The 25,042-nt window shown below is 54.1% G+C and overlaps 3 protein-coding genes across 4 annotated transcripts in view; all 3 read left to right on the top strand.

Moving 5' to 3' along the window:
- The window catches only part of LOC116494859 (protocadherin alpha-2-like), a 180,544-nt gene that overhangs the window by 54,841 nt on the left and 100,661 nt on the right, over positions 1-25,042 (top strand). The gene's annotated exons all lie outside the window — the stretch shown is intronic.
- On the top strand, positions 4,468-7,434 carry LOC116494941 (protocadherin alpha-6-like). Its single transcript, XM_032197100.1, has 2 exons — positions 4,468-6,933; positions 7,414-7,434. The coding sequence occupies exons 1-2, from the start codon at positions 4,468-4,470 to the stop codon at positions 7,432-7,434; spliced, it is 2,487 nt and encodes an 828-aa protein (XP_032052991.1).
- On the top strand, positions 12,848-15,847 carry LOC116494940 (protocadherin alpha-2-like). Its single transcript, XM_032197099.1, has 2 exons — positions 12,848-15,334; positions 15,650-15,847. The coding sequence occupies exons 1-2, from the start codon at positions 12,848-12,850 to the stop codon at positions 15,845-15,847; spliced, it is 2,685 nt and encodes an 894-aa protein (XP_032052990.1).

The raw sequence follows: 25,042 nt of genomic DNA, 5'->3' as shown, positions 1-25,042 counted from the left end.
GCTCATGCTCATTACAGCTGGGTGCAGTTGGTGTGTTGTCTGATGCTCATGAGACAGCGGTGTTGGAGTCTTCCTACTTTTCACACAAGCCTTGTAATGGAATGGGAGATGGGAGAACACTTTTGGTGTTCTACTCATTCTACTTCCACTTCATTGCTGTTCCTTTTTATGGAATTGTTGTGTGTAGTCCCCTTATGATGTTTTTTTTAACTGTTACAAATATGTTGATCCCATGATCCCATCAGTTCCTGGTTTGGAGCTTCTTATGGAGGCTAGCTGTTCAGTTTTTGATATATATATATATTTCTGATAGAATAAAATCAGTGTAGATTGTGCTTAGTGCTTTCACAACATGGGCTCCCGAAATCTTGTTTCTTACTTGTGTACAGCATTTCCACCTGCGATTCTTGAAGGAGTGGATGATACGAAAAGTGGTGGTGGTCCTGTAGGCATTATTCTTTCTCATTCAGTTCATACTTGAAACCTTTTGACTTAAAATGATTTTAATGTTTGTTTGTTTGTTATTTGGTGGGTGGCGTGGTAATACCCTAATGATGTTTTTTTGAAGTTTTCTATCTGTGCTGGCATGCATCTTAGAGCTCCTCAGCTCCTGGTTTGGAAATACTCTCCTGGAGATCTGATTTCCCAGGGTGCAGTATAGAATATACCAGAAGACGACACAGAGAAGAGGCCTGGCACATTGTGCTCCTCAGCTAGGAGCCTCTCCAAATTCCCAGAAATTCATCTGTGAGCTCTTTCTGAGGATGAGAAGCAGCATGTTGTTCATGCTGCCACACAACAGCCTTGGTCTGTGCTTGGAGGCTTTGCCTGATGTTTTCTCCGGGGATTCCCTTCCTGCATATGGATGAAGTTGGAGTAAGCTGAGATCATGGCAGCATGGTTTATGTAGGATAGGACCTGTGTGGCCTCAAAGGAAGCAAATGGGGATGTCAATGCCATGTGTGAAGAACGATGAGCTTCCTGAGGGCCCTGTGCAGTCAAGTTCTGCATGTCCTCACTCCCTGTTGTTGTGATGTTTCTGCTTGTGAAGGTATCTTCGTGGGCACCTTTAATCATGTCTGTCTGAAGGTGGAGTGTTTTTGGTCAGGCAGGAGGTTTTCCCACGACTGATGATTCTTCCTGAGTTGTCAAAATGTCACTGCAGTCTTCCCTCTGGTTGTATTCTTGAGATAGACAGGAAGAAGTGCTGTCTGTATTCTCAATGTTGTCCAGAGCTTGTGTTTCAATGAAGTGGACTGGAATACTATAGTTTTCATTTCTCCTGTAATGAAAACGTCCCACTCCCCACTCTACTGTTTTTCTTCTCTCATATTGGAAATCTGTTGGTAACGGTGGATGAGATGTAGTCTGTTGAGTTGTGGCTGCTGACAGAGGGCAGACACTTGTGTAGTTGCCCATGTGTGTGTTGATGCTGTTTTTTGCAATGTTCAGAGAATGTCATTGGCTTTCAGGTCTGCCTCATGCTTCCCATGTGATAGGATCTTAAGGTACCTTGTGTTGAAGGTGGCACATGGACGTCCGTGGTTTCCTTGCTGAGAGCAGGATGAATACTGCAGTTAGATGAGGCTGGTGAGGGCCTCATCCTGTGAAGGTCTGTGTGTCTCCAAGGAAGGCAATTTGTGTCAATTCCTGGCCTGATGTTCCAGGGCCTCGCCAGGTTCTACGTAGAGTTTTATTTTTGTCTGTCCACTTGGTTTTCCTTCATCTCACTGTTCTGTACCATAGGCCTAGTTTTGCAGCAGTCTGTCAGATGGCCTTTGACTCCTGTGTTCCTGAGCATGAGGATTGGCTGCTCCAGCAGAAGCTGCTGTTGTCCTTCGGGTCATCTCTCACCATTTTCATCACAGATTGCTGAGCCAGTGCAAAGGTTTGGGATTGCCGTTTGCGCAGGGTTGAAGATCCTGGCAGTGTGGGAGAAGGCGAGGCTGTGCAGATGGTGATGCTCAGAGGTGGGTTTTGAGCTGTACTGTGTCTGTGAGCTGGAGCATCGTCCAGGTTTTGTGGTAGTGATTTTGTGAACCACTTTTTGAGAAGGAGTGAGAATTTGTCAATGGGCAGGATGGTGTTGAGTAGGAAAAGAACCTTGTTTGTGGGAAATGGAGATGCTGGGTGGAAGTTGTAGTGTGGCCTTTGCCAAGAAGTGGGGAGGAGGGGAAGAAGTGCTCTCCATGTTTACACCGTTGGAAAATCTTGTGTTTCAATGAGCTTGAATGGGATCCTTTGTTGTGTTTTTCTTTTTTTTCTCTCCTGTGTGATGGCTTCCTGTGTGACAGCTGTGTGTCAGGGAGTACATCACAGTCTCCCATGATTGGGGAGCTTTTGCTAAGCTTGATGATTTCTCTTCAGGCCAGCTTCCCTAGAAATCACTGAAGATTTGGAATGAAAATTTCTCTTTGAAACCAATTATCCATCCATGAATCTGTTACTTTTTCTGAGCATTCAATCGCATGCAAGGGCTGATGGTGCTGATAAGTTGTTCACATGCAAAAAATTTGTTTGAGAGACAGACAGGTGTATATTTTTTTTCATTTTAGTTGTGTTCCCTTTATGTTGGATGGACTGAACATTGCCTGGGGAATGCCTGTAGGTTTGGAGCCTTGTGATGTGCATGTTGGTACCGATGGGTTTCTCCCACTGGGAAGTGTCCCTTCCCATGGTGTCTTCGTTGAGTGAGAAACAGAGGAAATTTCTAAGGAGACATGATGGGGTGGGTGTATTCGTTGTGCACTTGACTTCCCCTCAGTCTTTGTACTTACATAGTTGGCCCCAGTGGAGATGGTGCATCTGTTGTAATACGTCTCATTCGAAAAAGTGAACTTGTGTAGGGGAGCAGTTTGTGGTGTCGAATGATTTCATAGGTGTTCCACATCTGAAGGGAATTTTTTCCATCCAGCTTCCCCGGGAATCTGTAACAACGTTTGATGAAATAGTCATTTATAAGCAATTGTCCTGTCATTGAAGTTCTTTTTTTAATAAAGGTAAGTGGCTCCTGCCCAAATAAGATGTGTTCAAGAGAGCAATGCACAATTTTTGCTATTTAACTGCAATATGTTCATGTTGGGTGGATGGAACGTATCCTGAGTAATGGCTGTAGTTTTAGAGCAGCAGAGCCCAGCTGTGCCTGATCTTGTTCCTTTCCTTTTGCTTCTCCTCACAGCGTGAGCAGGTGGCAGGACAGTCATGAAAGGTTGCAGTTTGTGAAAGTGAGTGAAAGACTCACCTGAGATGTATGGAGGTCTTGGTGCCTGTTTGCAGTGGGCATCCAGGTCCTCTGGTGTGCAGTAGCTCATGAGAGAAATTCCTGGGGGGACATGATCCTGCTGAGTGCTAAGGATGGTGTACAGAGTAGAATGGAAGGCGGTGAGGAAGAGGAAGTAGAGGTGTTGCCTCAGAGCATGTCTGAGTTTGATTGGAAGAGTGATGCAGGCATTTGGAAAGCATTTTGATAAAGCAGGAAAAAATGAATAGGAGGAAGAAGATAAAGCATAGTAAAGAGGAGAGGAAGAGAAGCAGGTGGATAGAAGGAGTGAAGAAAAGAAAAGGAAAGAAAGGAAGCATGACGAAACTGTAGGAAGCATGAAGAAACTGTACTGAAGAAGTAAGAGAAAAGGCAAGAAGGCACTGAAAGGATGAAAGAAGAAACAGGAAGACAAGTAGAGAACAGATGAAGAAAATATGTAAGAGAAAGAGAGAGAGAGAGAGAAAGAAAGAAAGAAAGATAATCATCAAGAAGAATGCAAGCAAGCAAGAACCAAGCAAGAACGACAATGGAAGAGAAACAAAGGAGAAAAGCGCCAGGGAATGAAGGATAGGAAGGAATGAAAGAAGTGACAAGGAAATTTACCAAAAGGAAGGGAAGGAAGCAAAGAGAGAAAGACAGCAGAAGGAGAGAAGTGAAAGAAGAAAAAGAGAGAAAGAGGAAAAGAAGAATTAATGCAGAAGTATTCATGCAAGAAAGAAGCAAGCAGGAAAAAAAAAATCAAGAGAGAGAATGGAGGAGAAGCAAAGGAGGAGGGAGACAGGAAAGGATGCAAGCAAGGGCTGGGAGGAGCCGGTCGGTGTGCTGGGGGCAGCATCTGGAGCGTGGCGCAGCGGGGCTTTCGGCTTTTTGGTTGTCGCTGCTGTCTTGGGCTGTGCTGGGGTGGGTGTCGGCGCCATGGCCGTGGGCGTGGCGTGTTCCGCGAGTGGCGGGGGTGTCGTGTCCCGCGCGGCGGTGTCGGTGTCGGTGTCGCTGGCGTGCTGTCGGCGGCGGGCGCGAGTGAGGCGTCGGAGCACACGGTGTCGCTGCAGGCTCAGGAACGGCGCGGGAGCGGCGGGAGGGCGGCTCCGCCCCGGGGCGGCGGGAAGGGCGGCTGTGCGCGCGGGGGGAGCGGCGCGGGGCGGGCAGGAGAGCGGCGGCGGCGGCGTTGGGAGCCGTGCGGGGCGCGGGCGGCGGCGGCGGCGGCCATGGTGGTGTGCGTGCGGGCCGTGGTGCGGGTGCTGGTGCTGCAGGCGGCCTGGGCGCTGGGCGGCGGGCAGGTGCGCTACTCGGTGCCGGAGGAAGCCAAGGGCGGCACGGTGGTGGGGCGGCTGGCGCAGGACCTGGGCCTGGAGGCGGGCGAGGCGGAGGCGCGGCGGCTGCGGCTGGTGGCGCAGGGCCGGCGGGCGAGCGTGGAGGTGAGCGGGGCGAGCGGGGCGCTGGTGGTGAGCTCGCGGCTGGACCGGGAGGAGCTGTGCGGGAAGAGCGCGCCCTGCGCCCTGCGCCTGGAGGTGCTGCTGGAGCGGCCGCTGCGCGTCTTCCACGTGGAGGTGGAGGTCACCGACATCAACGACAATGTCCCGCTCTTCCCCGCCTCAGTGGTAAACCTCAGTTTATCGGAAAACTCGCCTCCCGATTCCCGTTTCCCGCTGGAGGGCGCGTCGGATGCGGATATCGGAGCCAACGCGCAGCTCTCCTATACCCTCAGCCCCAGCGAGCACTTCGCTTTGGATTTGCAGAAATCGGAGGATGATACCGAGTCGTTATTCTTGGTGCTGAGGCGGCCGCTGGACCGCGAGTCGTTGGCCGAGCACCGTCTGGTGCTGACGGCGATTGACGGGGGCAGGCCGTCGCTGACGGGCACAGTGGAGCTGTTGGTGTCGGTGCTGGATGTTAACGACAACGTGCCACAGTTCGACCAGTCGGTGTATAAAGTGCGGCTGCCGGAAAATAGTGAACGGGGCAGTTTTGTGCTCAGAGTAAATGCCACCGATTTAGATGATGGCTCCAATAAGAACATCTCGTATTCTCTTCAGAGCTTGTTTCCTCAGGATGGAAGAGACATGTTTGAAATTCACAAAACGAGCGGAGAGATTCATCTGAGAGGTTCTTTAGATTTTGAGGACGTTAGACTGTATCGCCTACAAGTGGATGCAAAGGACATGGGAAACCCACCGCTGTCGGGTCACTGCAAGGTGGTGGTGGAGGTGCTGGACGTGAACGACAACGCGCCCGAGGTGTGGGTGACGTCGCTGTCGGTGCCGGTGCCCGAGGACGCGTCGGTGGGGACGGTGGTGGCGCTGCTGAGCGTGTCGGACCGGGACTCGGGGGCGAACGGGCGGGTGCGCTGCGCGGTGTGGCCGCCGGCGCCGTTCGGGCTGGTGGCGACGTTCGCGGGCTCGTACTCGCTGGTGCTGCGGGAGGCGCTGGACCGGGAGCGGGTGTCGGAGTACGAGGTGGAGGTGCGGGCGGAGGACGGCGGGGCGCCGCCGCTGCGCGCCAGCCGCGGGCTGCGGGTGCCGGTGTCGGACGTGAACGACAACGCGCCGGCGTTCGCGCAGGCCGTGTACACGGTGCTGGCGCGGGAGAACAACGCGGCGGGCGCGGAGCTGGCGCGGCTGTGGGCGCGGGACCCGGACGAGGCGGGCAACGGGCGCGTGAGCTACTCGGTGGCGGAGGGCGGCGCGGGGTCGGGCGCGGGGTGGCGTCCGGCGTCGAGCTACGTGTCGGTGGACGCGGAGAGCGGGCGGCTGTGGGCGCTGCGGCCCCTGGACTACGAGGAGCTGCAGGTGCTGCAGTTCGAGGTGCGTGCGGTGGACGCGGGCGAGCCGCCGCTGTGCGGCAACGCCACGGTGCAGCTGTTCGTGGTGGACGAGAACGACAACGCGCCGGCGCTGCTCCCGCCTGCCGGCGGCGGGCCGGGGCCCTGGGCTGCGGGCGAGGCGTCGGCGTCGGCGTCGGCGCCGGGGTCGCTGTGGGCGTGGGCGGCGTGGGGGGCGCCGGCGGGGCAGGTGGTGGCGAAGATCCGCGCGGTGGACGCGGACTCGGGCTACAACGCGTGGCTGCGCTACGAGCTGTGGGAGCCGCGGGGCAAGGGCCCGTTCCGCGTGGGGCTGTACAGCGGCGAGGTGAGCACGGCGCGGGCGCTGGAGGAGGCGGACGGCCCGCGGCAGAGGCTGCTGATCGTGGTGCGGGACCACGGGGAGCCGTCGCGCTCGGCCACGGCCACGCTGAGCGTGTCGCTGGTGGAGGGCGCCGAGGCGGCGCTGTCGGCGGCGGCGGCGGGGGCGGGGGCGTCGTCGTCGGGGGCGGGGCTGCGGCCGGCGGAGGGCGGCGCGGCGGCGGCGGCGGCGGCGACGAACGTGTGGCTGGTGGTGGCCATCTGCGCGGTGTCGAGCCTGTTCCTGCTGGCGGTGGTGCTGTACGGGGCGTCGCGCTGGGCGCCGCGGGCGGCCGTGCTGGCGGGGCCCGGGCCGGCGACGCTGGTGTGCGCCAGCGAGGTGGGCAGCTGGTCGTACTCGCAGCGCCAGAGCCGGAGCCTGTGCGTGGCGGACGGCGCGGGCAAGAGCGACCTGATGGTTTTCAGCCTCAACTGCCCGCCGCCGCCCGGCCCCGCGGCAGAAAACGGTTCTGCCGAGAAGGGACCTTCGCTCTCCCCGTACTCTTCAGGCACAGTAAGTTGCCCGTTGTATTTTTATTTTTTTTCTTTACCAGTTTTTCTGTTCTGTTTTCTGATGATATTTCATGGCACTTTGGTCATTGAAACGATGTTGTTGTGGAAGTAATTTTACAAGTATTTTCATCACCACATGGTCTCTGCAAATCTTGTTGGTTACTGGTGTGTAGCATTTCTGTTTGAGACTGATGAAGGACTGTAGTCCAGGAAGGACCAACATGGTCTGGTTGTGACTGTGCACCCAGTACTATTGAAAGCTCTGTAAGTAGCTGAATGCTACGTCTACTGTAGTTGTTCTTTTGTTTTCTTCAGGGCTATTCTGTAAACCTATGTGTAGTTGGAAAAGCAGAACAATCTTGGCCTCATGTATTCGGATAAGTGATGCTGTGAAGTCCTCTATCCATGTAGGATTCTGCAAAGCTATTGCACCATCTGACACCGATGGCATGATGTTTGTGTCTCACTCCTTCCCCAACAGGGTTGTCGTCTCTCAGAATGAAGTCAATACCCATTGATGTTAGCTGTCATTACATCTCTGTTTGAAAGAGGCACACTGGCCAATTTTGATGTTCTTTCAGTGAATTTGCAAGATGGTCCCTGTGCAAATGGGACCATTGGCAGGGTTTTTCAGGTTTCAGATCTGTCATTGCTGGGAAGGGTGTGTGAAAGTTGGAGTGAGCATTGTGTTGGGAAGGGAAAGTGTGTCACCTGGCAGAGGTGAACGTGGCAATGGCACTGAATGGGACCTGGCCTTATTCTGAAGTGAACCGTGACCTCTGGGGGGGAAGTCCCACTGCCTCAGGGAAAAGGAAATCAATAGTCTGCATTGCATGCCATAAGAGAATGAGGAGAGATGTCTACTTGTGTTGAAAACACACATTCGAGAATGGGGGACCAAGGGTGCCTTAAATGAATCCGTGAGCAGAGTGGTCTCAGAGTGTTCCTGGGCAAGACCCTTTTCCAGGCTTGAAGTGACATGATTTGAAGGTCTTGTCCATCTTGAGAAGAAAATCAATGGTGATTGTGCTTAGAGGTTTCATGACATGGTTTCCATGAATGTTGCTTCTTACTGGTATGCAGTATTTCCATCTGAAATTTCTGAAGGACTGGTGATATGAACAGTGGTGGTGGTCCTGTAGGCACTACTCTTTCTCATTCAGTTCATACTTGAAACCTGTGTAGCAAAAATGGTTTTATAGTTTGTTTGTTATTTGGTGGGTGGGGTGGTAATCTGCTAATCATGATTTTTGAGATTCTCCGTCTGCGTTAGCATGCATCCAAGTGCTCCTCAATCCTGGTTTGGAAATTCTGTCCTAGAGATCTGATTTCACAGGGTGAAGGATAGAGTATACCAGAGGACTACATGGAGAAGAAGCCTGGCACACTGTGCTCTTCAGCCAGGAGCCTCTCCGAATTCCCATAAATTCAGCTGTGAGCTCTTTCTGAGGATGAAAGGCAGTGTTTTATTCATGCTTCCACATGCCTTTCTTACTCTGTGTGTTTCGAGTCTTTGCCTGGTATTTTCCCTGGGGATCCCCTTCCTGCCTGTGGATGAAGCTTGAGTAAGTTGAGAGCATGGCAGCATGGTTTATGTAGAATGGAACCTCAGGGGCCTCCAGTCAAGTGACTGGAGACAGCAAGGCCGTATATGAAGAACGATGAGTTTCCTGAGGGTCCTGTGCAATCAAGCTCTGCTTGTTCTCACTCCCTGTTGTTGTGATGTTTCTGCTTGTGAAGGTATCTTCATGGGCACCTTTAATCATGTCTCTCTGAAGGTGGAGTGTTGTTGCTCAGGCAGGAGCTTTTTCCACTATTGATGATTCTTCCTGAGTTGTCAAAATGTCACTGCAGTCTTCCCTCTGGTTGTATTCTTGAGATAGACAGGAAGAAGTGCTGTCTGTATTCTCAATGTTGTCCAGAGCTTGTGTTTCAATGAAGTGGACTGGAATACTATAGTTTTCATCTCTCCTGCAATGAAAATGTCCCACTCCCCACTCTACTGTTTTTCGTCTCTCATATTGGAAATCCATTGGTAACGGTGGATGAGATGTAGTCTGTTGATTTGTGGCTGCTGACAGAGGGCAGACACTTGTGTAGTTGGCCGTGTGTGTGTTGATGCTGTTTTTTGCAATGTTCAGAGCAGAGGTTGTCGTTGAGAGAATGTCATTGGCTTTCAGGTCTGCCTCTTGCTTCCCATGTGATAGGATCTTAAGGTACCTCGTGTTGAAGGTGGCACATGGACGTCCGTGGTTTCCTTGCTGAGAGCAGGACAAACACTGCAGTTAGATGAGGCTGGTGAGGGCCTCATCCTGTGAAGGTCTGTGTGTCTCCAAGGAAGGCAATTTGTGTCAATTCCTGGCCTGATGTTCCAGGGCCTACCCAGGTTCTACGTAGAGTTTTGTTTTTGTCTGTCCACTTGGTTTTCCTTCATCTCACTGTTCTGTACTATAGGCCAGCTTTTTCAGTGATCTGTCAGATGACCTTTGACTCCTGTGTTCCTGAGCATGAGGAGTGTCTGCTCCAGCAGAAGCTGTTGTAAATGTAGTTCATTGGGCCAGCTTTCTCCATTTCCATCTGAAATTTCTGAGCCAGTTTAATGCCTTTAGAGTGCCGTTTGTGCATCCTTGCTGTGGCGGGAGCAGGGAAGGCTGTGCAGAGGGTGATGTTCAGAGCTGGGTTTGGAGCTGGATTCTTTTGGTGGGGTGGAACAACATCCATCAGGTGTTGTGGCGGTAGTTTTGCAAGGAGCATGGAGTGTGGGTGGGCATTTGGCAATGGGCAGGATGGTGTTGAGTAGGAAAAGAGCCATGTGTGTGGGAAACAGAGATGCTGGATGGAAGCTGGAGTGTGGCCTTTGCCAAGAAGTGGAGAGGAGAGGAAGAAGCAATCACTGTCTTCATGTTGTTGGCAAAGCTCGTGTTTTGCTGAAGTGGGAATGGGATCCTTTGTTTTTCTTCTCTCCTACATGGTAGCTTCCTGTGTGATAGCTCCATGTCAGGAAGCACAGCGCACTCTCCCATGATTGGGGATCTTTTGCTAAACTTGATGATTTCTGTTCAGTCCAGCTTCCCTAGAAATCACTGAAAACTTTAAATGAAAATTTCCCTTTTATACAAATTCTCCATCCACAAGTCTATTCCTTTTTCTGAGCAAGCAACCACTGATGCTACTGGTAAGTTATTCATATGCAATAAATATTTATTTGAGAGACAGATGTATGTTTTTTTTACTGTTTAGTTGTGTTCCCGTTATGTTGGATGGACTGACCAGTTCCTGGGGAATGCCTGTATGATTGGAACCTTCAGACAAGCATGTTGGTACCAATGGGGAGAACAGTTTCTCCCATGTGCAAGAGTCCCTTCCCCTGGTGTCTGCCTGGTATCAGAAATAGAGGACATTTCTAAGGAGACATGATGGGGTGCATGTAATCTTTGTGCATTTGACTTTCCCAATCTGTGCTCTTGCATAGTTGGCCTTGGTCAAGATGGTGCGTCTCTTGTAGCATGGCTCATTCTAAAACATGAACATTGGTATGGGAGCAGCGCGTGGTTTCAAATGACTTCCAAAGTGTTACATATCTGAAGGAAAATTTCCATCCATCTTCCCCAGAAATCTCTGATAGCTTTTAAAGAAATTGTGCTTTAGAAGCCATTCTCCCGTCATAGAAACTCTTCTTTTTCTAAGCAAGCAAGCACTGATCCTATAGGTAAGTGGCTCGTACTCCGAGAAGATGTTTTCAAGAGAGCTATGCAAGATTTCTGCTATTCAACAGCAATAAGTTCATGTTGGATGGATGGAATCTAGCCTAGGTTTGGAGGCTGTAGACTGTAGGTTTGGAGCAGCATTGTCCTGTTGCCTGATCTCAGTCCTTTCCCTTTTCTTCGCAGCTCAGTGTGAGCGGGTGGCGAGAAAGACATGTGAAGGAGGGATCATACTGTGTTTCTCTGGGGGGTGGAGGGGTGTTAGTGGTCAAGGTATTTTTTTCAGTGAAAAAGCAGTGGTGTTACCTTCGTGGAGTTGTTGGGTTGTGTGATGGTTAGCTCACATTACAGATGAGATGTTTCTGGTGGGAGTAATTGCCCTGTGTCCAGAGGATCTTCCTGCTGGATTTTTCTGGCAGTGGATGTGTACCTGAAAAGGAAAGCAAGAGCTTACCACTCAGCATGTGGGTGGCAAGTGAGTGCCAACTAATGCATCTTCCCTGAGGTGTGTGGGAGTGCAAGTGAACTGTGGTTGCCCTGTGTTTGTTTTTTTTTTCCACTTTTGGAGGATTTGTGAGCTGGGGTGTGCTGGGTTTGAGTTGCCGAATGAAAGACTCACCTGAGCTGTTTGGAGTCCTTGGAGCCTGTTTGCAGTGGGCATCCTGGTATCCTGGTCTGCAGTGGCCTATTGAGAGGAGGAGAGCGAATTCTCTGGAGGAGTAATTCCTGGGGGGATGTTGTCCTCATGAGTGCTGAGGAACACTGTACAGAGCTCAATGAAAGGCCATGACGAAGCTGAAGAAGAGAGCTTGTCTGAGGTCATGTCTGTGCTTGATAGTGCGCTTGATATTGTAGGCATTTGGACGGCGTTTTGATTTAGGAGGGGAAAAACGTGAAGGAAGAAAAAAAAAGGGCAAGGAGGGAAATGGAAAGGTTATGAAGGCTAATATAAGGAAGGAAAACATGAGAAGTGAAGAGGAGAGGGAGAGAAGCAGATGGATATGAGGAGTGAAGGAAAGAAGGAAACCAGGAATAAGTTGTAAGACTGAAAGAAGGAATTGAAAGACTGAAAGAAAATAAAAGAAAAAAAAGGAAGGAGCATAGAAAGAAAAAGAAAAAAGAAATCGAATTAGAAAATAATAATAATAAAAAAAGAATAACGATGGAAAAGAGAAAGAATGAAGGTATCTCAAGGAATGAAGTTTCAGAAAGAAGGAAAGTAATGAAAAAAGAAAAGAAGATGTCGAGAAGAACTCAGGCAAGGAAGAAGCAAGCAACAGAGAGAATGGAGGAGAAGCAAAGGAGGAGAGAGACGAGAAAGAAAGGAAGGAAGCAAGCAAGCAAGTAAAGAATCAAGGAGGAGCCTCCGTTGGCGTAATGCATGCAGGGCTGGCAGCCTGTCGATATGCAAGGAGTGGCATGTGGAGCACACACGCCACTCCAGACTGCATGGAAGACTGAAAGGAAGTAAAAGAAAAAAGGAAATAATATAAGAATTTAAAAAGGAAGAAGAAATCGAATTAGAAAAAAAAAAAAAAAGGAATAATAATGGAACAGAGAGAAAGAATGAAGATACATGAAGAAGGAAATAAGGTTCAGAAAGAAGGAAAGAAGTGAAAGAAGGAACAAAGTGAAAGAAGGAAAAAAGTGTGAGAAGGAAAGAAGTGGAAGAAGAAAATGGGAGAAAGAAGGAAAGAAGTATGCATGCAGAAGAAAGAATACAAGCAAGAAGGAAGCAGGAAAGCAAGCAAGAGAGAGAATGGAGGAGAAGAAAAGGAGGAGGGAGACGTGAAAAGAAGCAAGCAAGGGCTGGGAGGAGCCGGTCTGTGTGCGGGGAGCGGCGTGTGGAGCGTGGCGCTGCGGGGCTGTTGCCCCCCGGTTGTCGCTGCTGTCTCGGGCTGTGCTGGGCTCGGTGTCGGTGTCGGCGCCGTGGCCGTGGGCGTGGTGTGTCCCGCGAGTGGCGGGGGTGTCGTGTCCCGCGCGGCGGTGTCGGTGTCGCTGGCGTGCTGTCGGCGGCGGGCGCGAGTGAGGCGTCGGAGCACACGGTGTCGCTGCAGGCTCAGGAACGGCGCGGGAGCGGCGGGAGGGCGGCTCCGCCCCGGGGCGGCGGGAAGGGCGGCTGTGCGCGCGGGGGGGAGCGGCGCGGGGCGGGCAGGAGAGCGGCGGCGGCGGCGTTGGGAGCCGTGCGGGGCGCGGGCGGCGGCGGCGGCCATGGTGGTGTGCGTGCGGGCCGTGGTGCGGGTGCTGGTGCTGCAGGCGGCCTGGGCGCTGGGCGGCGGGCAGGTGCGCTACTCGGTGCCGGAGGAAGCCAAGGGCGGCACGGTGGTGGGGCGGCTGGCGCAGGACCTGGGCCTGGAGGCGGGCGAGGCGGAGGCGCGGCGGCTGCGGCTGGTGGCGCAGGGCCGGCGGGCGAGCGTGGAGGTGAGCGGGGCGAGCGGGGCGCTGGTGGTGAGCTCGCGGCTGGACCGGGAGGAGCTGTGCGGGAAGAGCGCGCCCTGCGCCCTGCGCCTGGAGGTGCTGCTGGAGCGGCCGCTGCGCGTCTTCCACGTGGAGGTGGAGGTCACCGACATCAACGACAATGCGCCCATCTTCCCCGCTGCCACCAAAAACCTCAGCATCCCCGAATTAAATACGATGCCGGGATCCCGCTTCCCGCTGGAGGGCGCGTCGGATGCAGATATCGGAGCCAACGCGCAGCTCTCCTATACCCTCAGCCCCAGCGAGCACTTCGCTCTGGAAATAGGAAAAGAGAATGAACGGAATATCATACCCTATCTTGTATTAAGGAAATCTCTGGACCGCGAGTCGTTGGCTGAGCACCGTCTGGTGCTGACGGCGAGTGATGGGGGCAGACCGTCGCTGACAGGCACGGTGGAGCTGTTGGTGTCGGTGCTGGATGCGAACGACAACGCGCCCCAGTTCAACCAGTCGGTGTATAAAGTGCAGGTACTGGAAAGCGCAGCGGAGGGTACGCTGGTGGCCCGAGTCGGCGCCACGGACCCTGACGAAGGAATTAACAGTGAAGTGACCTACAGCGCAAGCAACTTTATTCCCCCGAGTGGAAGAGATGTGATTTCGGTTAATCCGCAGACGGGCGAGATCCGACTCGTCGGTCCCCTGGACTTTGAGGAAGTCAGTGTATTTGACTTTAGCATTGAAGCGAAAGACAAGGGGACGCCGTCGTTATCAGGGCACTGCAGCGTGGAGCTGGAGGTGCTGGACGTGAACGACAACGCGCCCGAGGTGTGGGTGACGTCGCTGTCGGTGCCGGTGCCCGAGGACGCGTCGGTGGGGACGGTGGTGGCGCTGCTGAGCGTGTCGGACCGGGACTCGGGGGCGAACGGGCGGGTGCGCTGCGCGGTGTGGCCGCCGGCGCCGTTCGGGCTGGTGGCGACGTTCGCGGGCTCGTACTCGCTGGTGCTGCGGGAGGCGCTGGACCGGGAGCGGGTGTCGGAGTACGAGGTGGAGGTGCGGGCGGAGGACGGCGGGGCGCCGCCGCTGCGCGCCAGCCGCGGGCTGCGGGTGCCGGTGTCGGACGTGAACGACAACGCGCCGGCGTTCGCGCAGGCCGTGTACACGGTGCTGGCGCGGGAGAACAACGCGGCGGGCGCGGAGCTGGCGCGGCTGTGGGCGCGGGACCCGGACGAGGCGGGCAACGGGCGCGTGAGCTACTCGGTGGCGGAGGGCGGCGCGGGCGCGGGGTCGGGGTCGGGGTCGGGGTGGCGTCCGGCGTCGAGCTACGTGTCGGTGGACGCGGAGAGCGGGCGGCTGTGGGCGCTGCGGCCCCTGGACTACGAGGAGCTGCAGGTGCTGCAGTTCGAGGTGCGTGCGGTGGACGCGGGCGAGCCGCCGCTGTGCGGCAACGCCACGGTGCAGCTGTTCGTGGTGGACGAGAACGACAACGCGCCGGCGCTGCTCCCGCCTGCCGGCGGCGGGCCGGGGCCCTGGGCTGCGGGCGAGGCGTCGGCGTCGGCGTCGGCGCCGGGGTCGCTGTGGGCGTGGGCGGCGTGGGGGGCGCCGGCGGGGCAGGTGGTGGCGAAGATCCGCGCGGTGGACGCGGACTCGGGCTACAACGCGTGGCTGCGCTACGAGCTGTGGGAGCCGCGGGGCAAGGGCCCGTTCCGCGTGGGGCTGTACAGCGGCGAGGTGAGCACGGCGCGGGCGCTGGAGGAGGCGGACGGCCCGCGGCAGAGGCTGCTGATCGTGGTGCGGGACCACGGGGAGCCGTCGCGCTCGGCCACGGCCACGCTGAGCGTGTCGCTGGTGGAGGGCGCCGAGGCGGCGCTGTCGGCGGCGGCGGCGGGGGCGGGGGCGTCGTCGTCGGGGGCGGGGCTGCGGCCGGCGGAGGGCGGCGCGGCGGCGGCGGCGGCGGCGGCGGCGACGAACGTGTGGCTGGTGGTGGCCATCTGCGCGGTGTCGAGCCTGTTCCTGCTGGCGGTGGTGCTGTACGGGGCGTCGCGCTGGGCGCCGCGGGCGGCCGTGCTGGCGGGGCCCGGGCCGGCGACGCTGGTGTGCGCCAGCGAGGTGGGCAGCTGGTCGTACTCGCAGCGCCAGAGCCGGAGCCTGTGCGTGGCGGACGGCGCGGGCAAGAGCGACCTGATGGTTTTCAGCCCCAACTGCCCGCCGCCTCCCGGCCCCGCGGCAGAAAACGGTTCTGCCGAGAAGGGACCTTCGCTCTCCCCGTACTCCTTAGGCACGGTAGGTTGCCCCTTGTTTTTCATTTTTATTCATTTATTTATTTTTCTTTACCAGTTCTTTTGTTTTTCGATGGTATTTCACGGCAGGATGGTCATTGAAACGATGTGGATGTGGAAGTAATTTTACTTGGATTTTCCTCACAACATGGTCTCTGCAAATCTTGTTGGTTACTGGTGTGTAGCATTTCTGTTTGAGACTGTTGAAGGTCTGCAGTCCAGGAAGACATGGTCTGGTTGTGACTGTGCAGCAGGCACTGTTGAAAGCCCTTTAAGTAGCTGAATGTTGGGCCTACTGTTGTTACGTTGTTTTCTTCAGGTCCATTCAGGAAACACCTTGTGTAGCTGGAAAAGCAGAACAGCCTTGGCCTCATGTTTTCAAATACGTGATGCTGTGAAGTCCTCTATCCATGCAGGATTCTGCAGAGCTATTGCACCGTCTGATGCCATGATGTTTGTCTCTCACTCCTTCCCCAACAGGGTTGTCATCTCTCAGAATGAAGTCAATACCCATTGACGTTAGCTGTCATTCCATCTCTTTTTAAAGGAGGCAGACTGGCCTGTTTTGATGTTCTTCCAGGGAATCTGCAAGATGGTCCCTGTGCATATGGGACCATTGGCAGGGTTTTGCAGATTTCAGATCTGTCATTGCTGGGAAGGGTGTGTGAAAGTTGGAGTGAGCATTGTGTTGGCAAGGGAAAGTGTGTCACCCGGTGGAGGTGAATGTGGCAATGGCACTGAATGGGACCTGGTCTTAATATGAAGTGAACCGTGACCTTTGTGGGGAAGTCCCACTGCCTCAGAGAAAAGGAAATCAATAGTCTGCATTGCATGCCTTAAGAGTAGAAGAAGAGGTGTCTACTTGTGTTGAAAACACACATTCGAGAATGGAGGATCAAGGGTGTCTAAAGTGAATGCTGAGGCAAAATGGTCTCAGAGTGTTCCTGGGCAAGACCCTTTTCCAGGCTTGAAGTGACAAGATTTGAAGGTCTTGCCTATGTTGAGAATAGTATGTGCTGTCAAAATGCCCAGAATGCCACTTGAGTTTATATGCCTTGTGAGAATTTTCACTGCATCAGCTGTGAATCCCTCTCTCTCCTCTGGGTTGTGTTGAGCAAGACGGAAATAACGCACTCATTGGAGAGAAGTGGACCAGGAAGTGGAGTGGGTGACTTCCCTTGAAAAAGGGATTTGTCGTCGTTGGGTGGAGGTCTGATGTTGAGTTAGATGATGTTGCAGAGGGCCTTGTCTTGTGCTTGTCAAAATGTATCAGAGGAAGTGAGTTTGACTTCTTCCCTATCCTGCTGTTGCTTAGCTTCTTATAGAGCTGCAGTTGCTCGTGATCACTATGCCTCTGCTGTCAGCAAGGCATGCCGGTTTCCCCTGTCTTTTCCTATGCTCCTTGAAGATAGATAACCTTTTCCACTCTGTTTACTACCAGAAAGTCATTGTTAAAGGGGAAGGTGCAGCAAAAATCATAGAATATTTATCCCATTTTGAGCATGCTATTTGTGTAGTTTGCAATAGAGAGGTAGAAGAGCAGAGCACAAGGACAGAGCAATAAACAGAGCAACAGAGAACTGTTTTTCTGCATCTGGCAAAATGTTTTGTTTGAGGACAGCTTCAGAGGATCTGACTGTGCCAGTTACACGCAGTCTGTGGTGACCGGCCTGTCCTGTGTCCTGGGAGTGCTGGTAAATGTGATCGGATGGTTTCCCTGTGCCCAGCTCATGCTCATTACAGCTGGGTGCAGTTGGTGGGTTGTCTGATGCTCATGAGACAGCGGTGTTGGAGTCTTCCTACCTTTCACACAAGTCTTGTAATGGACTGGGAGATGGGAGAACACCTTTGGTGTTCTACTCATTCTACTTCCACTGCATTGCTGTTCCTTTTTATGGAATTGTTGTGTGTAGTCCCCTTATGATGTTTTTTTTAACTGTTGCAAATATGTTGATCCCATCAGTTCCTGGTTTGGAGCTTCTTATGGAGGCTAGCTGTTCAGTTTTTGATATATATATATATTTCTGATAGAATAAAATCAGTGCAGATTGTGCTTAGTGCTTTCACAATGTGGGCTCCCGAAATCCTGTTTCTTACTGGTGTACAACATTTCCACCTGAGATTGCTGAAGGAGTGGATGATATGAAAAGTGGTGGTGGTCCTGTAGGCATTATTCTTTCTCATTCAGTTTATACTTGAAACCTTTGTACTAAAAATTGTTTTAATGTTTGTTATTTGGTGGGTGGGGTGATAATTCCCTAATGATGTTTTTTGAAGCTTTCTATCTGTGCTGGCATGCATCTAATAGCTCCTCAGCTCCTGGTTTGGAAATACTCTCCTGGAGATCTGATTTCCCGGGGTGCAGGACAGAATATGCCATTAGACGACATGGAGAAGAGGCCTGGCACACTGTGCTCCTCAGCTAGGAGCCTCTCCGAATTCCCAGAAATTCATCTGTGAGCTCTTTCTGAGGATGAGAGGCAGCGTGTTATTCATGCTGCCACACATCTGCCTTGGTCTGTGCTTGGAGGCTTTGCCTGATGTTTTCTCTGGGGATTCTCTTCCTGCATATGGATGAAGCTCGAGTAAGCTGAGAGCATGGCAGCATGGTTTATGTAGGATGGGACCTGTGTGGCCTCAAAGGAAGCAAATGGGGATGTCAAGGCCATTTGTGAAGAACGATGAGCTTCCTAAGGGCCCTGTGCAGTCAAGTTCTGCATGTCCTCACTCCCCGTTGTTCTTGTGGCATTCCTGCTTGTGAACACATCTGTCATTGGTGCTTTTAATCATGGCTGTCTGAACGTGGAGTATTGTTGCTCAGGCAGGAGCTTTTCCCACGACTGATAATTCTTCCTGAAGTGTCGGAAGTTCCCCAAGATATTCCTTCTGCTCTTATTGTTGGGAGGGACAGGAAGAAGTGCTGTTTGTATTCTCAGTGTTGTCCAGACCTTGTGGTCCAATGAAGTGGGATGGGATCCTTTGGTTTTCTTCTCTCCTGTAACGAAAATGTCCCACTCCCAACTCTACTGTTTTTCGTCTCCCATATTGGAAATCTGTTGGTAACGGTGGATGAGATGTAGTCTGCTGAGTTGAGGCTGCTGCCAGAGAAGAGACACTTGGACAGTTGTCTGTGAGTGTGGGTGCTGGCTTCTGCACTGTTCAGAGTGGAGGTTGTCGTTGAGAGAATGTCATTGGCTTTCAGGTCTGCCTCTTGCTTCCCATGTGAAAAGATCTTAAGGTACCTTGTGCTGAAGGTGACATGTGGACGTCCGTGGTTTCCTTGCTGAGAGCAGGAAGAACACTGCAGTTAGATGAGGCTGGTGAGGGCCTCATCCTGTGAAGGTCTGTGTGTCTCCAAGGAAGGCAATTTGTGTCAATTCCTGGCCTGATGTTCCAGGGCCTTCCCAGGCTCTACGTAGAGTTTTGTTTTTGTTTGTCCACTTGGTTTTCCTTTATCTTACTCTTCTGTACCATAGGCCTGGATTTGCAGCAGTCTGTCAGATGACCTTTGACTCCTGTGTTCCTGAGCATGAGGAGTGTCTGCTCCAGCAGAAGCTGTTGTTGTCCTTCGGGTCAGCTTTCACCGTTTTCACCACAGATTGCTGAGCCAGTGCAAAGCCTTGAGATTGCCATTTGTGCAGGGCGGAAGATCCTGGCAGTGTGGGAGAAGGCGAGGCTGTGCAGATGGTGATGCTCAGAGGTGGGTTTGGAGATGGAATGTGTTGATGGGCTGGAGCATCGTCCAGGTGTTGTGGCTGTGAGTTTGTGAACTCCTTTTTGAGAAGGTGTGAGCATTTGGCAGTGGGCAGGATGGTGTTGAGTAGGAAAATAAGCATGTTTGTGAGAAATGGAGATGCTGGGTGGAAGTTGTAGTGTGGCATTGAGCAAGAAGTGGGGAGGAGGGGAAGAAGTGCTCTCCATGTTTAAACCGTTGGCAAATCTTGTGTTTCAATGAGCTTGAATGGGATCCTTTGTTGTGTTTTTCTTTTTTTTCTCTCCTGTGTGATGGCTTCCTGTGTGACAGCTGTGTGTCAGGGAGTACATCATAGTCTCCCATGGTTGGGGAGCTTTTGCTAAGCTCGATGATTTCTCTTCAGGCTAGCTTCCCTAGAGATCACTGAAGATTTGGAATGAAAATTTCTCTTTGAAACCAATTATCCATCCATGAATCTGTTACTTTTTCTGAGCATTCAATCGCATGCAAGTGCTGATGGTGCTGATAAGTTGTTCATATGCAAAAAATTTGTTTGAGAGACAGACAGGTGTATATATTTTTGCAGTTTAGTTGTGTTCCCTTTATGTTGGATGGACTGAACATTGCCTGGGGAATGCCTGTAGGTTTGGAGCCTTGTCGTGTACATGTTGGTACCGATGGGTTTCTCCCACTGGGAAGTGTCCGTTCCCATGGTGTCTGCGTGGAGTGAGAAATAGAGGAAAATTCTAAGGAGACTTGATCGGGTGGGTGTATTCGTTGTGCACTTGACTTCCCCTCAGTCTTTGTACTTGCATAGTTGGCCCCAGTGGAGATGGTGCATCTGTTGTAATACGTCTCATTCCAAAAAGTGAACATGTGTAGGGGAGCAATTTGTGGTGTCAAATGATTTCATAGGTGTCCCACATCTGAAGGGAATTTTTCCATCCAGCTTCCCCGGGAATCTGTAATAATGTTTGATGAAATTGTTGTTTATAAGCAATTCTCCTGTCATGGAAGTTCTTTTTCTAAATAAAGGTAAGTGTCTCCTGCCCAAATAAGATGCTTTCAGGAGAGCAATGCACAATTTTTGCTATTTACCTGCAATATGTTCATGTTGGGTGGATGGAACGTATCCTGAGTAATGGCTGTAGTTTTAGAGCATCAGAGCCCTGCTGCCTGATCTTGTTCCTTTCCTGTTGCTTCCCATCACAGTGTGAGCAGGTGGCAGAACAGTCATGAAAGGCTGCAGTTTGTGAAAGTGAGTGAAAGACTCACCTGAGCTGTATGGAGGTCTTGGTGCCTGTTTGCAGTGGGCATCCAGGTCCTCTGGTGTGCAGTAGCTCATGAGAGAAATTCCTGGGGGAACATGATCCTGCTGAGTGCTAAGGATGGTGTACAGAGCAGAATGGAAGGCGGTGAGGAAGAGGAAGAAGAGGTGTTGCCTCAGAGCATGTCTGAGTTTGATTGGAAGAGTGATGCAGGCATTTGGAAAGCATTTTGATAAAGCAGGAAAAAATGAATAGGAGTAAGAAGATAACGCATAGTAAAGAGGAGAGGTAGAGAAGGAGATGGACAGAAGGAGTGAAGGAAAGAAAAGGAAAGGATGGAAGCATGACGAAACTGTAGGAAGCATGAAGAAATTGTACTGAAGAAGTAAGAGAAAAGGGAAGAAGGCACTGAAAGGATGAAAGAAGAAACAGGAAGACAAGTAGAGAATAAATGAAGAAAAAATGCAAGAAAGAGAGAGAGAGAGAGAAAAAGGAAGGAAGGAAGGAAGGAAGGAAGGAAGGAAGGAAGGAAGGAAGCCATCGAGAATAATGCAAGCAAGCAAGAACGACAATGGAAGAGAAACAAAGGGGAAAAGCACCAGGAAAGGAAGGAAAGGAAGGAATGAAAGAAGTGACAAGGAAATTTACCAAAAGGAAGGGAAGGAAGCAAAGTGGCAAAGACAGCAGAAGGAGAGAAGTGAAAGAAGAAAAAGAATAAAAGTAGACGTCAAGAAGAATGCAGGCAAGCAAGCAAGACAGAGAATGGAGGAGAAGCAAAGGAGGAGAGAGACAAGACAGAAAGCAAAGGTCTTGTCTCAGAACATATAAAAGCTTGATGGGAAGAGTGGTGCAGGCATTTGGAAAGCATTTTGATAAAGCAGGAAAATAACTAAAATGAAAAAAAGGAAGAGGAGGAAGAAGTAAAAAAGACGGGGAAGGAGGGAAAGGAAAAGGCTCTGAAGGCTAATGCAGGAAACGGAAAAGTGACAAGTGAACTGAGAACGGAAGAGAAACTAGTGGATAGAAGGAGATGAAGAAAGAAAGGAAGTAGGAAGATATTGCAAGAATGAAAGAAGGAATTGAAAGTACATAAGAAGGTAGAAAGGGATAGAAGGAAGAAAGGAATAGAATGAAAGCAGGAACAAATTGAATGAAATGAGAAACATGAAAAAAAATAAGGTAGAGCTGAATTGAAAGAAGATTCAGAGAGAAAGAAGTGAATGTAGAAAGAAGTGAATGTAGGAAAGAATTGAAAGAAGGAAAAGGTGGAAAGAGGAAAAGAAGATTTCATGCAGAAGAATTCAAGCAAGAAAGAAGCAAGCAGGAGAAAAAAAGACAGAGAATGGAGGAGAAACAAAGGAGAAGAGAGACGAAGAACAAAGGAAGGAAGAAAACAAGCAGTCAGGAGCATCTATCGCCGTGGTGCGTACAGGGCTGAGAGCCGGTCAGTGTGCGGGGGGCAGCATCTGGAGCGCGGCGCTGCGGGGCTGTTGCCCCCTGGCAGTCGGTGCTGTCTCGGGCTGTGCTGGGGTGGGTGTCGGCGCCATGGCCGTGGGCGTGGCGTGTCCCGCGAGTGGCGGGGGTGTCGTGTCCCGCGCGGCGGTGTCGGTGTCGGTGTCGCTGGCGTGCTGTCGGCGGCGGGCGCGAGTGAGGCGTCGGAGCACACGGTGTCGCTGCAGGCTCAGGAACGGCGCGGGAGCGGCGGGAGGGCGGCTCCGCCCCGGGGCGGCGGGAAGGGCGGCTGTGCGCGCGGGGGGAGCGGCGCGGGGCGGGCAGGAGAGCGGCGGCGGCGGCGTTGGGAGCCGTGCGGGGCGCGGGCGGCGGCGGCGGCCATGGTGGTGTGCGTGCGGGCCGTGGTGCGGGTGCTGGTGCTGCAGGCGGCCTGGGCGCTGGGCGGCGGGCAGGTGCGCTACTCGGTGCCGGAGGAAGCCAAGGGCGGCACGGTGGTGGGGCGGCTGGCGCAGGACCTGGGCCTGGAGGCGGGCGAGGCGGAGGCGCGGCGGCTGCGGCTGGTGGCGCAGGGCCGGCGGGCGAGCGTGGAGGTGAGCGGGGCGAGCGGGGCGCTGGTGGTGAGCTCGCGGCTGGACCGGGAGGAGCTGTGCGGGAAGAGCGCGCCCTGCGCCCTGCGCCTGGAGGTGCTGCTGGAGCGGCCGCTGCGCGTCTTCCACGTGGAGGTGGAGGTCACCGACATCAACGACAATGCGCCGCTCTTCCCCGCCGCCACCAAAAACCTCAGCATCGCGGAATCGTCGCTGCCAGGATCCCGTTTCCCGCTGGAGGGCGCGTCGGATGCGGACATCGGAGCCAACGCGCAGCTCTCCTATACCCTCAGTCCCAGCGAGCACTTCGCTCTGGATATGAAATCGTCAGATGAAAATATGAAGTCGCTGTTCCTGGTGCTGACGAAAGGTCTGGACCGCGAGTCGTTGGCCGAGCACCGTCTGGTGCTGACGGCGAGTGACGGGGGCAGGCCGTCGCTGACGGGCACGGTGGAGCTGTTGGTGTCGGTGCTGGATGCGAACGACAACGCGCCCCAGTTCAACCAGTCGGTGTATAAAGTGCGGCTGCCGGAGAACGCGGCAGAGGGAACATTAGTGACTCGGGTGGGCGCTACAGACCCGGACGAAGGAATTAATCAGGAGTTCTCGTTCAGCATCGTCAGTTCACTTCCTGCTGCCAAGAGAGATGTATTCGGCATTGATCCGAGGACGGGAGAGATCCGTGTCCAGGGCCCCCTGGACTTTGAAGAAGTGCGCTTATACGAGTTGCAAATCGAAGCGAGAGACATGGGAGTTCCGCCTTTATCAGGGCACTGTGGCGTGATGCTAGAGGTGCTGGACGTGAACGACAACGCGCCCGAGGTGTGGGTGACGTCGCTGTCGGTGCCGGTGCCCGAGGACGCGTCGGTGGGGACGGTGGTGGCGCTGCTGAGCGTGTCGGACCGGGACTCGGGGGCGAACGGGCGGGTGCGCTGCGCGGTGTGGCCGCCGGCGCCGTTCGGGCTGGTGGCGACGTTCGCGGGCTCGTACTCGCTGGTGCTGCGGGAGGCGCTGGACCGGGAGCGGGTGTCGGAGTACGAGGTGGAGGTGCGGGCGGAGGACGGCGGGGCGCCGCCGCTGCGCGCCAGCCGCGGGCTGCGGGTGCCGGTGTCGGACGTGAACGACAACGCGCCGGCGTTCGCGCAGGCCGTGTACACGGTGCTGGCGCGGGAGAACAACGCGGCGGGCGCGGAGCTGGCGCGGCTGTGGGCGCGGGACCCGGACGAGGCGGGCAACGGGCGCGTGAGCTACTCGGTGGCGGAGGGCGGCGCGGGGTCGGGCGCGGGGTGGCGTCCGGCGTCGAGCTACGTGTCGGTGGACGCGGAGAGCGGGCGGCTGTGGGCGCTGCGGCCCCTGGACTACGAGGAGCTGCAGGTGCTGCAGTTCGAGGTGCGTGCGGTGGACGCGGGCGAGCCGCCGCTGTGCGGCAACGCCACGGTGCAGCTGTTCGTGGTGGACGAGAACGACAACGCGCCGGCGCTGCTCCCGCCTGCCGGCGGCGGGCCGGGGCTCTGGGCTGCGGGCGAGGCGTCGGCGTCGGCGTCGGCGCCGGGGTCGCTGTGGGCGTGGGCGGCGTGGGGGGCGCCGGCGGGGCAGGTGGTGGCGAAGATCCGCGCGGTGGACGCGGACTCGGGCTACAACGCGTGGCTGCGCTACGAGCTGTGGGAGCCGCGGGGCAAGGGCCCGTTCCGCGTGGGGCTGTACAGCGGCGAGGTGAGCACGGCGCGGGCGCTGGAGGAGGCGGACGGCCCGCGGCAGAGGCTGCTGATCGTGGTGCGGGACCACGGGGAGCCGTCGCGCTCGGCCACGGCCACGCTGAGCGTGTCGCTGGTGGAGGGCGCCGAGGCGGCGCTGTCGGCGGCGGCGGCGGGGGCGGGGGCGTCGTCGTCGGGGGCGGGGCTGCGGCCGGCGGCGGGCGCGGAGGGCGGCGCGGCGGCGGCGGCGGCGGCGGCGACGAACGTGTGGCTGGTGGTGGCCATCTGCGCGGTGTCGAGCCTGTTCCTGCTGGCGGTGGTGCTGTACGGGGCGTCGCGCTGGGCGCCGCGGGCGGCCGTGCTGGCGGGGCCCGGGCCGGCGACGCTGGTGTGCGCCAGCGAGGTGGGCAGCTGGTCGTACTCGCAGCGCCAGAGCCGGAGCCTGTGCGTGGCGGACGGCGCGGGCAAGAGCGACCTGATGGTTTTCAGCCCCAACTGCCCGCCGCCGCCCGGCCCCGCGGCAGAAAACGGTTCTGCCGAGAAGGGACCTTCGCTCTCCCCGTACTCTTCAGGCACGGTAGGTTGCCCCTTGTTTTTATTTTATTTTTGGTACTTCTCTTCATTTTTCCGATGATATTTCATGGCACGTAGGTCATTGAAACGATGTGGATGTGGAAGGAATTTTACAAGGAGATTGCGAGCCATTTAGTGCTTCTGGATGTACCCTTGGATTTCGCTTTAGACGCGCGTATTTGTTGTTCTAAAAGCGAGTGCTCGACTGTTTTGCGTTCTGTGTATGCTTATGTGAATGCTTAGTAGAATTCGCATAGCTCTATTCTTTTTCCTGGGTGACTTTGTGCTGACGCGAATTCCTTGTTTTGTAAGATGTTTTTTTTGCCATTGTACGGCATCGAATGCTGATGGTATGAAGTAGCCACTCTTTCATTTTCCCTGTATTAGAATTCTTTAACCTGCAGAAAGACCCGTTTGTGTGTGCCGAGGAGCTTGGTGGCTCCT

The sequence above is a fragment of the Aythya fuligula genome, chromosome 14 (genome assembly GCF_009819795.1).
Source record: "Aythya fuligula isolate bAytFul2 chromosome 14, bAytFul2.pri, whole genome shotgun sequence".
Taxonomy (NCBI): domain Eukaryota; kingdom Metazoa; phylum Chordata; class Aves; order Anseriformes; family Anatidae; genus Aythya; species Aythya fuligula.
The sequence above is the reverse complement of the archived record's forward strand: the minus strand, read 5'-3'. Positions and strand labels throughout refer to the sequence as shown.